Source organism: Bidens hawaiensis, unplaced genomic scaffold (genome assembly GCF_021521415.1).
Source record: "Bidens hawaiensis isolate Kalapana, Puna unplaced genomic scaffold, B.hawaiensis_p1.1 tig00012474_1, whole genome shotgun sequence".
In the NCBI taxonomy this organism is placed as follows: domain Eukaryota; kingdom Viridiplantae; phylum Streptophyta; class Magnoliopsida; order Asterales; family Asteraceae; genus Bidens; species Bidens hawaiensis.
Genome location: NW_027492021.1, coordinates 58,779 through 72,427, shown reverse-complemented (window position 1 = coordinate 72,427; position 13,649 = coordinate 58,779). Strand labels below are relative to the sequence as shown.

At 32.1% G+C, this 13,649-nt stretch overlaps 2 protein-coding genes across 2 annotated transcripts; both read right to left on the bottom strand.

Moving 5' to 3' along the window:
- Positions 1-216: 216 nt before the first annotated feature.
- On the bottom strand, positions 217-666 carry LOC143541184 (protein SENESCENCE-ASSOCIATED GENE 21, mitochondrial-like). Its single transcript, XM_077034069.1, has 2 exons — positions 594-666; positions 217-447 (listed from the first exon to the last, which is right to left on the bottom strand). The coding sequence occupies exons 1-2, from the start codon at positions 653-655 to the stop codon at positions 225-227; spliced, it is 285 nt and encodes a 94-aa protein (XP_076890184.1). The 5' UTR covers positions 656-666; the 3' UTR covers positions 217-224.
- Positions 667-12,579: 11,913 nt separating this feature from the next.
- On the bottom strand, positions 12,580-13,361 carry LOC143541185 (protein SENESCENCE-ASSOCIATED GENE 21, mitochondrial-like). The gene is made up of 2 exons (XM_077034070.1): positions 13,279-13,361; positions 12,580-12,845 (listed from the first exon to the last, which is right to left on the bottom strand). The coding sequence occupies exons 1-2, from the start codon at positions 13,338-13,340 to the stop codon at positions 12,623-12,625; spliced, it is 285 nt and encodes a 94-aa protein (XP_076890185.1). The 5' UTR covers positions 13,341-13,361; the 3' UTR covers positions 12,580-12,622.
- Positions 13,362-13,649: the final 288 nt, after the last annotated feature.

The following is a 13,649-nucleotide window of genomic DNA, read 5'->3' as shown; positions in this document are numbered from 1 at the left end:
TTATAACAGAATTATGGATTTCTCAATTGATTTGAGTATTTTGGTTTTCGATCAAGTAACAAGAACCAATACTTGATTAATTAAATGATTGTTGACTCAATAATAGTCTAGTAACAACAATATTCAAAAGGAAATTAAAACAACGGCCAACATAATATGTTATGTTGTGTATCGGATGAATAAATTAAACTACTCATCTTCATCTTTCAAGATTTTCAACTAATTCAGTTACGACAGTTTTTCTGTTTCAACAGCATTTCACGAAGCTCAGCCGCATCAATCTCGTTCGTTTGCCCCTCAGGCCTGTAGTAACCGGTTACAGGATCCGGAACCCACGGAGTCGACTTCTTCGACTCCTCACTTGCTTTCTTCTTCATCATCATCGCAACTCCGCTTCCCTTCGCGCTTCCGGACACAATCCCCTGAGTCGCAGTCGCATATCCACGCCTGTTCAAAACATGATCGTTAGAATTTAGAAACTATTAATAAGCTTGTTGCCTGTTTGTCTTCATTTACGATGTAAAAGCTACGTACTCTTTTTTTATTATGTTATTAACTTAACAAATGGAAAATGAAGTGTGAGACAAAATTACCTGGCGACAACGAATGAGAGTTGATCGACGATGAAGGATGAGATAAGCTTAGTGATAGCCATTGCGTAGATTGAGGGTTTGGATTGTTCGAAGTACGTGGAGAAGTAGTTATTGACGAATGAATGAATAATAAGTGAAAGGCAGGCATGGGTATTTATAGAGGATGGATGGAAGGAAGGAGGAAGCGGGTGAAATTGGGTCAACTATTTTGTACGTGAATTTGTCCATGTGTGTAGTAGTAGTAGTAGTTGCGCCGCTTCCTCATTTTTTGGGAGAGAAGAATTCAAGTTCAAATTTAGTTGCAAGTATATAACTACAAAAAAATGTTATATATTCCCTTAAAAACAAATTAAACTAATTACCATTACTAATATATATAAAAGAGAAGTTTGACGACACTTGACTATAATTGGTTCATTTGGTAAGATTCTATTGAACCAAGTTTTTTTTTTTTTTGGTTTGTCTTTTGTTTTAAACTTTGATAATTATATTTCTAATTATCTTTGTTATGTTTGTTTTTTATTAGTTTAGTTCCAATACCAATATACTGTAACGGATGTGATAAAAACTGACATAATTTGCGTAGCTTAGCGCATTTTGTTTTAGTTATAGTACCGTAACGAAACTGATTGAATAACAATTCTTTTTTTTAGTCCGGTTTTATAACGAATGTGAAAAACCCAACCAAATTTGCATAGACTCACCACCAGGGAACAACAACGCTCGAGTTTCACCGACCAACGCTATCCCAATGTTCCATCTCAATTTTTATAACCTTTTTTGTTTTAGTTTCCGTACAATAACACATGTAATAGAAACTGACCGAATTCACATGAACTTACCACCTCAACACTTAGGACCGGTAATGCTTGTGTCTTACCAACGTTCGGATTTACAAACCTGTCCGGCGCGTTGCGCCGGGTTAAAAACTAGTTTCTTTATATTTTAAAAACCAACATTGTTTTAGTTTATTATAAAACTAGTTTGGAGCTCGTGTGATGCACAGAATGTTTAAAAGAAATAAGTTATAGAAATTAAATGATTAAATTTAAGAAAAACCCTATATTTTATCCGGTTTTAGAAGTTCAAATTATATTTTCTAATGAAATATTCATACGAATACATGGTGTATTCCGACGCAATTTCTTCATAATCACAAAAAAGATGCACATAGTGATTTTGTAAGTTGTAATTAGATTTTTTAATGGAGTAGTGAATTCTAACAAAAGATAATAAAATGTTTCATTATAAATGATATAAAAAAAGAACATCATATATAAATTAACATGACTAAATTACACTTTCGAGAAAGATTGATGAAAACTCCATTGATCCATGAAGGTTGAATGAATATATGAGAATAAAATTACTATTCATTCATTGTTTCTTTTTATCATTATTATCTTAGATCTATAAATATCGTTTATTGATTTAACACATTCATCTCCTATACTTAAAAGTGTATATAAATTGATTTAATAAAAAAATTTAGATATAATTTCATTAAAAATATAAATATGTTGATTATATTGAAATAAATACTTGTGTATTTTTAATCCGTGTAATTTAGGTAATTAGTTATTTGATTAAAGAATGGATGATTTGCTTTAATTACACTAACATAAATATGTTTTCATTAAAACTAGAATAATAGTTGAGCGAAAAATTTAGGTTAGGAATGAATCTACAAGTGCCACGTGTCTCGGTTATTTTCTTTTATTAGAATGAGTAGATTCTCTTAACAATATTTTCACATAAAAAACAAAAATATATATTCACGTAAAAAACAAAAATATATATTATGTTTTAGTAATAGAATCTAGCATGACCCAAAGCTGACCCGTGCTAATTGAAGTCGAGTACCGGTTACTTTTTAAAAGGTTTCAGGTAAACCCGAATTACCCGTTTGAAGCATGAGTCTAAATGCCTAATTTAAAATACGTGGCATAAAAGAATTATATCGAAATGTCAATTTGTGATATATAAGTTACCAAATTTGTAAATAATGAAGATACCCCTTCATGATTTCTAGAATTTTCTCGTCAATAGAATTATAGGCAGCCAAGAGCCACTTACTCCATTATTTGATTCTTGTTCTTATTTATACCTATTCCATAACCTTTTATAGTTATTTTATTTAAGACAAATAAGCACCCTTTATTCAAAGCAATATTCAAATTAATTCCATTGGTTTATAAAATAGAACGCATTGAGAATTATGAAAACAATACACCTAGATATGTTCATGTTATAATATTTGTGAGAAAAAAATCGATTAATCAAACTAAACGTAAATTTAACTGACAAAACTGAAGTGAAATGATCGGCAATTATACATCCCTCCAATACTTAACTAAATCAAGCCACACCTAAGCCAAATTGCACCCCAAGTTTAATACTTTTGATTCAAATTTTAGGCGGCTACTTAAACGTACTTTTTATCATCAAGCTTTGTTGGAACAAGATAACCATTTTCAATGGTTTCTCAAATTTCTATATCTTTGGATATTACTTAATTTCTATATCTTCGGAGCTAATTTTTGTTTATGTTTGTAACTAATATATTAATACAATTAAAATGGAAAATGAATCCTAGGACGTGTAATGTATGGTTATCAAAATGTAATAATGGAAAAAAATACTCAATCTTAACCCATTCTAAGTTATCATTTTTGTTTCCCATCAGAACATTATCATTTGATATTCCTATTCTTCATCTTCATTTATAGAATATAATTAAAATATGTATTTTTTTCTAAACTTTATTTTTTTTTAAATCCTATCGTATTTATTCTCTATCTCTATATCTAATTTACTCATAAACAATTATTTTATTGCTATTTATCGATCATGCACTCACAAAATTATATAGATTGATGAATAGTAGCTATTGGTTTTATCAATTTTTTTATTAAATAGATTCTAATTGAGGGATCTTTTTGTTGTTTTCTCTACTTTTTTCTCTATTTATAAACGAAAAGAATTTTAAAGATTTCAACGTAAATGCTCAAATATGCTATAAAGTGAGTTGCTTTGTACCCTTCAAAAAAGTTTATATAAGATTATTATTTTTTTTTTCCAATTTTGAAGTTTTTATCCCATGCCAATTTGCGTGACACTTAATAGAGAATGATGCAAGTATCATCACATCATGCATGCATCATGACATGCATGTATTCGGTGGCGGATTGAATGGACTATGAACAACTTATTATGATTCATATATTGTGTGTGGGTCTATTATGTTATACGTGAATTTGTCTTGTGTAGTTGCGCCACTTCTTTTGTTATTTGGTCACTAGCTTATTGTTATTATTGTAAGCAATATAAACTTAATATAATTTAAAAGAAAAAATCACAGCATTAGTTTAGTTACTAAGTATGAAAATTAAATAAAGAAAAAATTCCCTAAATAGACCATTTACAGAGAAAGAAAATGAAAATGACCTACTAATCTTCAATATTTCTAAAATGGATCAAGAAATTTGGACTAGGGTGACGGGATTCAAAAAGATTTGAATCTCGTCTGCTCTATCCAAATTTAAAGTGAATCTCGTCTTTTCCGTCCAAATTTTAAGTAATTTCGTCTTTCAGTTCAAATTTCAAGAATTTTTTCTTTTTTTTGTCCTTTTCTCTAACACTTTTTCTCTCTCCTTCAACCTCTTTTTTTTCTTCCTCATCATCATTAAGGATGGCAATAGGTCGGGTTTAGGTATTCCCAAACTCATACCCGGTTATAAAAGTTCGTCCCAAACCCGTCGAGTTTTAATCGGGTAATTACCCGTCCGGTTTCGGGTTTTCCCATCGGGTTTCCTATCGGGTTTTGATAAAATACCCGTCGGGTATACCCAGCTCAAAACCCGTCGAGTTTTGACAAAATATAACTAATCGATTAGAAAGATGGTTACCATAAAGGTAAAATATCTCAAATAATTGATATAACATGTTTCGACAAATAATATATTTGGAATATAGTGTGTGTGTGTGTGTGTATAATAAGCTATATCGGGTAAATCGGGTATATAATCGGATAATCTATGTTATCGGGTAATCGGGTATATTAGAAATACCAAACCCGTGAAAAATTTCAAAACTAATCCCAAACCCGTCCCAAACCCTAATGGGTCGAGTATTACCCGCCCCATTTATGCCGGGTTTTGGGTTTTCCTATCGGGTTCGGGTTTCATTTCCATCCCTCATCATCATCATCATTGACAGGTCAATAAGTGTTTGAGTTATAACGGGACATAAGCCAAACGGGTTTAGGCCATTTAAAAAAAAACATTCATTTTTTTTGGAAATAATGTATCGTACCATATGTTTAAACGTAGTAAAAATCTGTTAAAACATATTGTCGTTGTCACAAAATCGTGCCGGTTTACTACTAGTCTTTTATAAATTATCAAATTTAAACGGAAATTTTCAGGATGTTCCACTCTATCTCGCCATAGCCGGCTGGAGGATAGTGCCGGTCGGACCGTCGACCGGGGTACGTAATTTTTAGGGGCCAAAATTTTTGTATCTATATTTTTTATATATACACTTAAAAATGTAAAACTTATAAAGTATGAATTGTTCTTTGCCATCTTTATAATTTTTGGCTCAAAATTGTTTTTTATTCATAATCCATTTAATCAAGTTTAAATTATTGGGCCTAAACTAAAACTCAAAACTAAAAAAATTAAATAAAAACACAAAGCAAAATAAATAAAATAGTGGTTGATTGAAATTTATCTTTTGTTCCTTCATTCTTTGCAAATGCTAAACAACGACAAACCCAACGGCCACCACTACTGGTTCGTTGTTAACCACCAGGCTCCTCCTGAGTTGACCAAGCTAGCCACCAAGTACCAAGCTATTTTTTTTCCCAATGTTAGGAGAGTTTCACGAATCATTGGTTAATCGTTAGTTATTGCGGTATTTGATTATAATAATATATTTTTTTATGTTTACTGTTATAACATTAAGCCTCGTTTAAAAAAAATTATCTTATATATTTTGTTACTCATTAAGGTTATGGGCCTTTTTATTTCGGTTCGATCGAGATATTTTGTCACACCCCGTTAACCGATTTGCGGAAGCGTAAAACGGAAATGCAACAGATACAACTGATATCAAATACATTGTTCATAAAGTAACATTACTAACTAATTTACAATATATTACATCGTTCTAATCTCTTTTACAAACTAGGTGATACAATCAAACCGGTTCTTCAATCACTTTACTTCTAACTCAAATGCCCACGACATCAATAATCGGTCAGACACGTAACGCACAGGAAATTACTTCTCATATCTGATTACCTAAAAAGCATGTTAAAACATGTCAACTATGAATAGTTGGTGAGTTTCATAAGTTTAACGAAATCAGTTCTGCGTACCACACAATCATAGTTTGTATGTACGCGCGTATGTAAAAATATGTATTTACGGTTGTATAAATATGTACAGCCATATCCTTGTGTGTGCATATGCACACATGTAAGTTTATAATATAAATTCGAAATTTCTGTAAAATCGTGATTGTTTGTTCGTACTACCTGTTTTCAATTTCTGTGTTTAACCAACCACTGTGTACCCCCTTCCTCCACAACGGTTCCACATAAACTCAACCACTATGGCCCCCCTTCTGCCCACAACGGTTCCGCGTTAACATCAACCACTGTCGTTCCCCTCCACCCACAATGATTCCATGAAAACTCAAACATTATATAGTGTTCACGTAAATAATTAGTATACTCTACACATAGTATTTCATACAGCTAATTACATAGCATGTATATAGACACATATACACATATAGTATTTATCACGTATCACCAAATATTGTGACTCCCCATTCGCCCACAATACGCATAATCACATTATTTTATTAACATTCATGTCATAATCAAGTTAGTTCGTTTAATAAGTTGCAGCAGAACTTGGCTCATAGGCCATACTCAACTTTAGTTTATAAGTTGCAGCAGAACTTGGCTCATAGGCCATAGGCCATACTCAACTTTAGTTTAGTGAGTTGCAGCAGAACTTGGCTCATAGGCCATACTCAACTTTAGTTTAGTAAGTTGCAGCAGAACTTGGCTCATAGGCCATACTCAACTTTAGTTTGTTACTATTGTGGCCCCCTTCCGCCCACAATAGCCCCATAATCATCATAGACCACGTTATCCCCATGGCCATTACAGACCATGTTGTTTCCCAAATTAGTTATGTTTAACATTACACAACGTGTTTGAATAAACATGTTGTCACGTGTAATTTCATTATGTTTTGCAATTCGTATTATCTCCGCTCAATATATCAATCAACGATAATAATCATCTTTCATCAGCATGTAGTCAATCATTATGTTTGTAGGGACTTTTCATATATAAATATTCAGATATTTTATATCCTTATCCGTTTTCAGAGAGATAACGTGTATAAACATGCTTTCCACCCCAAAAGTTCGTAAAATAGTTTAAAGAGTGGGGTAATGAAACTCACGGTTTTGTAGGCACTCAGTGCGAGATCAGCACGGGGTTTGTTTCCCTTGCTATCACTTAGTCCCTATAGTCCATATTATAATAATATTAATATTTTAATATTATTATAATCTCAGTACTAAACTGGGCTGTATAACTAATCTGGGTATAGCTGGAACGCCCAGAAAATGACAATAGGCTTAGGTTGTGATGTTGTTCAATGTCTAATACTTAAAACCGAACTTGGCTCAGATTCCCGTTTTCACAGCTGGACCAAGTTGTTCGTTTACGCGTTCAGAAAACAGCTATGGGAAATAAGCTTGGGTAAATGTATTGGTTAATAAAATGATGAAGTTATAAAGAAGGATCACATACTGGGGTACCAGATTAGCCTCGGGGTCCGTTTCCGTTTATTCAGTTTGATTTAAGAAGAAACGCGCACAATCTATCCGGATTGTCCAGGTTTTTCATAGAAAAGTTCGTTTTTACTTAATTAGTCCAAAAATATGATTTTTGATCACTCTTGGTGTTTTGATATTCCCGCAGGTTCGTTAGTCGCGAACTTGCCGATTTTTATAAAAACTGAATTTGTTTAATATTTAAATTAGCATAATTAATTAACCATTAATCATTAAATTATGAAAATTTAGCCACTTATCAATTAAAATATGTAGATTTTTATAAAAATATTTCTGGAATTATTTACTGATTTAATAATTTATAAAAATTCATTTCATCAGCTATATTTCGCCTAAAAATCGTCTGTTTATCCCAAACAATTTCCAAAAATTCCACAAAATTTCCTGAAAACTCAAATCATGTCCCAAAACAACCTGTATCAATTCCAGAATGTAAAAAGCTTGTTCAATATTCTTTTCGGCCCAAATTTGGCTATAAAAATTCGCATGAACGCATATGTACAAAACACCCATAGACTTCTCCAAATGATCTCAAAATTCATATGTGATCAAAATACATTAAATCTGAGTTCCCAGAAAAATTTCATAATTTTTGAAGTATTTTAGCTATTTTTCCCAAATAAACGTCCCAATCCGGTAATAAATTTGCCAAATATTCTCGGATGGTCGAAAAATTACCAAATTTGAACATGGCTCAATGACATGGTCCCTGGTATCCCTGAAAAATTTTAAGGTCTAATAATATGCATATCATAACCTTAACCTAAACAGCCCGTAAGCGAGTGTTTCGGCATTACCATACGGTTTTTGTTCGTTTCCGCCTTTCTAATAAACTTTTCAAGCTCTTGTGCTCCTATGTAGGCTAGGTACAGGTCCTATATCACAAACCAAGCAGGTTTCATCAATAAAAAAGCCCTTTAACTTAGGGTTTCGGCTAGTGCACAAAAACGAACTTTTGAACCGTAAAAATGTCGTTTCAACCCTTTAATCCGTGTTTATGGCCAAAAAAACTATCAAAACAGGTTCCTCACCACGTGTATGACCAAAACATGTTTATGGACCATTTTTAGGGTTTTTACATGGTAAGGAATGATTTTTGGCAATCAAGCTATGTTTATATGGTATTAATCGAGTTTAAACGAGTTAAACTTAGCCAAAAAATGAAGCTTTTTACCTTGTTCTTGCTGGGTTTTGAGAGGACCAGGTTGTTCTACATATTTCTCCACAAGAAAATGGCTTCAAAACTATCTTGGACTTGTTTAAATATGAAAAGGGTTTAAGGGGGAAAAAGTCTTCTTTGGCGGGCTGGGCTCGTTGGGCCCCCTTTTGGGCCCATTTGGCCCACTTTTCTCGATGTACGTGCCCGAACGTGAAATGCCGAGTCTAAATTTATTTCGGGTTTGGTTTTTGGCGTGAAAAATATAACGGGTACGACAAACAGTGCGAAAACGAGTGTTTTTCGGCTATTTTTGTGTAAATTTATAAAAACATACCATACGTTTGTAAAAATCGAAAATATTTTCACGGATCGCTTAAAACATTTCAAATAAGTGTTTGGTAAGTCTTTTTCGGCTTAACGGATGATACAATGCTTGGTTTGTAACTATCTTTCGCGTTTAAGTCCATAGCGGGTAGTTAAACGAGCATGTTTTCGTTTAACTAGTTTGCTATCATACTAAGGCCTTAATATCAGTATGTTGGCTTATAATAGACATATATCTCGTATAGATGGCCCATCGGGATATCTGGGTCATAACCAGACCCATTCGGTTAATCGTTTGTTCGTTACGCAATAAGCGGTTAATCGCTTATTCGCTATATGAATACTAAGGTGTACCGGTTTTGCCACGGATGTCACATATTTAAATTCTCAAAGACCGATATAAAATTCGGTAACCATATGATATTATGGAAATGTGATTTTTATTTACTTTTAAAGTTTAGGATTGAAACATATTTGAACAGTTTGGAATTGAAAAGATTCCACCCACACGTATAATATACTTCTTGTGGTCAACACATGTTCACGATTTATGTTCCAACTTCCATACAACCTAACCTTCGATTCGACCACTCAACTATAAGTTTTCTAACTGAATGATTATATAGGCATAAGTAAGTGATGGTGGATATTGTTGACCATGGACGATTTTTGTGTATGTGGGTCATATTTTTTTGGTCGGTCAAGTGATTTCTACACGAATTTGTCCACTTGTGTACTTGCGTCGCTTCTTGTTTTCTTTGGACCTTTTATAGGAGATGACTTATTATAGTAAACAAATGCAGACTTAATTATCTATACTACATATCACACATTAAATAAAGGCAAATTAAGACAATTTAATTTATGAGTTTTACTAGTAAGAAAGCACATATTTAAAATCATAATTATTGATACGGCCCTTTTCCACATAAAAGAGGAATCTCTTGTTACAATAGAAGCAAAAGTTATGTGGAAATTATTCAAGAATCGAAGTTTATTTCCTTTATAAAAAGAAGATCTCAGTGAACTTCTAAGAAATGATTTCACGGGATTCAGCCAATTGTATTGATCGTGGAATATCATTGATAAATAGGAATCCGTGTTATCAAAGATTTCATTAAAATAGTTATAATTATGCCCCCTCAACTATGATCAACTTTTGTAAATTTAAAAAATAGTTATAACATGATCCTAAATCTTTTATCTATATGTTATTTTTATTTGCACTTTTAACCAAACTTCCCCCATGATTTTTTAAAGTTAACTTTTTCATACGTTAATTTTTTTTTAAATCACATCATAAAAACGAGCATATTTTTCTATTTCAATTGAGTATGGTATTGTTATAGTTTTTTTTTTTTAATTACAAAAATAGCATTTTATTACATAGGGGTGTTTTGCAGCATGGTTTTGATTGTATTTAAATTAAACCGTGAGTCAAAACGGTTTTTTGTCATCGAAAACCGAAACTGACTTTCGAAAATTGAAAACGACCTACCAAAAGTTAAAGAAAAAAATAAACCGTGTAATCAAACCAATGATCGGTTTTACGATTTTAAACTGAACAATAAACACCCATAAACTTGTTACATGATTATCAAAATTTGTGTTTCGCGCCGCATCACACAGACACTTGTCTAGTGTCTTTGTGTCTATATATATATATATATATAAAGATGCACGTGTGATAAATTTATTAGTTACTCAAAGTTAATGTAAAAGAACAATTGTCTAGTTATAAAAAATTAAAAGTATATATCTAAAAGATAATTATATTTATTGTTTGTGAAAAAATTTGATTGGTTAGAAATAAACCCAACTTCACAAAATGTCCCTAACGGCTCCAATGCCTTGGCGCTCCTTTTTCTTTGACGCCCCCTTCTTTGAATGCAATGGGGTATTGGTGTGTAACGCCAATTTTAAATGATATGGCACTGATTTACCGTCCATTATACATGTTCTTATTGCATATGGATTTAAATGAATTTGATTGGTCAGTTTATGGGTTATCCAAATTTACTTCAAAGCTATGAATCAAAACTGATCTCTTTAATTGAATGGCTAACTTGTTATCACTTTGTTAGGTTTACCATACCTAAGGTAGGGCATAACATAAATATATTGATTAGGGGTAACATGCTAACATTTTATATTGAATGGTTTAGAATTAAAAAGATTCCACCCACACATAATATCTTATGGTCGACATACGTTCCTAATATGTGTTCCAAGTTCCAAATAACCTAACTTTGCAACTCGATCATCCAATTATGATTTTTCTGAACTATTTATTTGCGAATCTATATTTCTTTTAATAATTATAACAACATAATATATTTCCTTATCTTCCTGATTTATGTTCCGAATTCCATAACGGTACTGACCGGTATCGATCCAGAATTTCTAAAAAACTTATTATCAATATAGCAGGTGGTGCCGACCAGTACCAATCCTGATATTCTTTAAAAGTTGGTACCGGCAAGATAGCGGGTACCAATTCTCATCTCTAATCAGGTTAGCATCTAAATAGATTTTCAAGTTCAGATATATTATATTTCTTTAAACAGCAATAGATTATATTAAACAAACTAGTATATTAAATATGGTATGGTATTTATACTAAAGCAACACAATTATTCCGATTTAGAGAATTTATTTGAGAGCCAATTATTCAAATTCGAATATATAAATAACTTACTTTCCATGTATAAATAGATATATTTTATATTTCTTTTTGGAACATCTCTAATAAAGTTTAAAAAATGTTCCGGTTAGGTCACTAATACAATTTTTTTTCAAATCGGATCACTAAATCTTCAAATTAAGCCTCATTTAATTTTTTGTGCATCTAGAAAGCAATGCCGGAGAACATGTGGGGTTGGGATTTACAATATATGTAGTTATACTTAAAAACAATTTAAAAGTGTTAATTATATTTAAAATAAAAAAATAAAATAAAATTCACGTTACTACTCAACATCAACATAAAAAATATAGATAAAAAGATTTCCTCATTAAAACAAAATCAAAACAATATATAAAAACATGTTAAAACCTATAATTTAATAAAATATGAAAGTTGAGTGACTTAATTAGAACACTTTTTAAACTTGAGTGAGTTAATTGGAACACTTTTGAAACTTGGTTACCATCCCAGTCTATCCTCTCTTCTCATCTCTATAATTACATTAAAAAACACTAAATTATATATACAGTATTTTCCATGTATAATAAATATCTTTTAGTTTTGTGCATATTGTTTATAATTTATTTATTTTTTCTCATATTCCGGTTTATATTTCGATTCTTGTTTAAAATTCTAATTCATATTAGATTTGAATTCCCTTTCAAGAAATCAAATTTCAAGTGTAGCATTCCAAATAACCAGAACCAATTCTATGAACACCTTAATAATTTATAATCCTTATCAAATTATAGATACATCCATAAAACTCATAAGAAATAAAAACATCTAAAACAAACCATACGCAACACGTAACAAGGCATTATTAAAAAAGTACAAGCAAACTAATCCTTCATCGTTGCTGACCAAAACATCAACAAGACAAGTTACATAACTTTGTAATGTGTATCGGATGAATAAACCCAACAAGCTTCATTCATCTTCATCTTCTAATAAACCGATCCATTTTCAACTAATTCAGTTGCGTCTGTTTTTCTGTTTCAACAGCATTTCACGAAGCTCAGCCGCATCAATTTCGTTGGTTTGGCCCTCCGGCCTGTAGTAACCGGTTACAGGATCCGGAACCCATGGAGTCGACTTCTTCGATTCCTGATCACTTGCTTTCTTCTTCATCATCGCAACTCCGCTTCCCCTCGAGCTTCCGGTTACAATCCCCTGAGTCGCAGTCGCATATCCACGTCTGTTCAAAACATATGATCGTTAGATAACAAATCAACACAACTTTTTACAGGTGTGCATGAAACCAAATTAACCGATCGGTAACAAAAAAAATCACCCTGTACAAAAACCGACCATTTGGTTTTCTATGTTTACGAAAAACCAAACTTTTGCCTCAAAATCTTAATAAATGATGTTTACCCAAATTTTTTATTTTAGTATAACTGTATAAAATAATTTAATTAAAATAAGGATTGACGATCTAATTCTTTTTTATAAGACAGAAACAGAAAAAACTGAAATTTGAACACAAACCGAACGTTTTTTTTTTTAACAATAACTGAATGTTCAACGTAATGATTCTATCACTAGATTAGATTGAATCATTACGTTTATTTAACGAAAAGATTAATTAACCAAACAAACAATTGAACTTAAATTAAACATAAAGTTACCTGACGGCAACAACTGAAAGTTGATCAACGACGAAGGACGAGGTACGCTTGACGCTAGCCATTGCGTCGAGTGAGGATTCGAATCGCTTAAAGGTTGGAAATATAGAAAGAAGCTTCGAGAATGAAAGCTTGTGTTGTAGACAGACTTAGAAGAAGTTGTTATTGACGAATGAGGAGTATGAAGAGCATGCGCATTTAAAGGATGAGATGGAACTTGGAAGGAACAAGTGGCGAAATTGAGCCGGGTCAAAAATTTGACAGCTAGGCCCGGGCGTCCGTAACGCGTGATGAAGAGACGTTTTCCGTTTTGACGGCCAACTCTTGTGCCTTGATCAACTAGTATTACTATGTAGAATTATAATAAACAAAAA

What these genes read in the sequence shown, in the direction of transcription:
- LOC143541184 (XM_077034069.1), bottom strand. Translation starts at nt 655, where the DNA reads ATGGCTATCACTAAGCTTATCTCATCCTTCATCGTCGATCAACTCTCA. An exon ending in CTCTCATTCGTTGTCGCCAG is followed by an intron (nt 448 to 593) that starts GTAATTTTGTCT and finishes TGTTTTGAACAG; the next exon opens with GCGTGGATATGCGACTGCGA.
- LOC143541185 (XM_077034070.1), bottom strand. Translation starts at nt 13,340, where the DNA reads ATGGCTAGCGTCAAGCGTACCTCGTCCTTCGTCGTTGATCAACTTTCA. An exon ending in CTTTCAGTTGTTGCCGTCAG is followed by an intron (nt 12,846 to 13,278) that starts GTAACTTTATGT and finishes TGTTTTGAACAG; the next exon opens with ACGTGGATATGCGACTGCGA.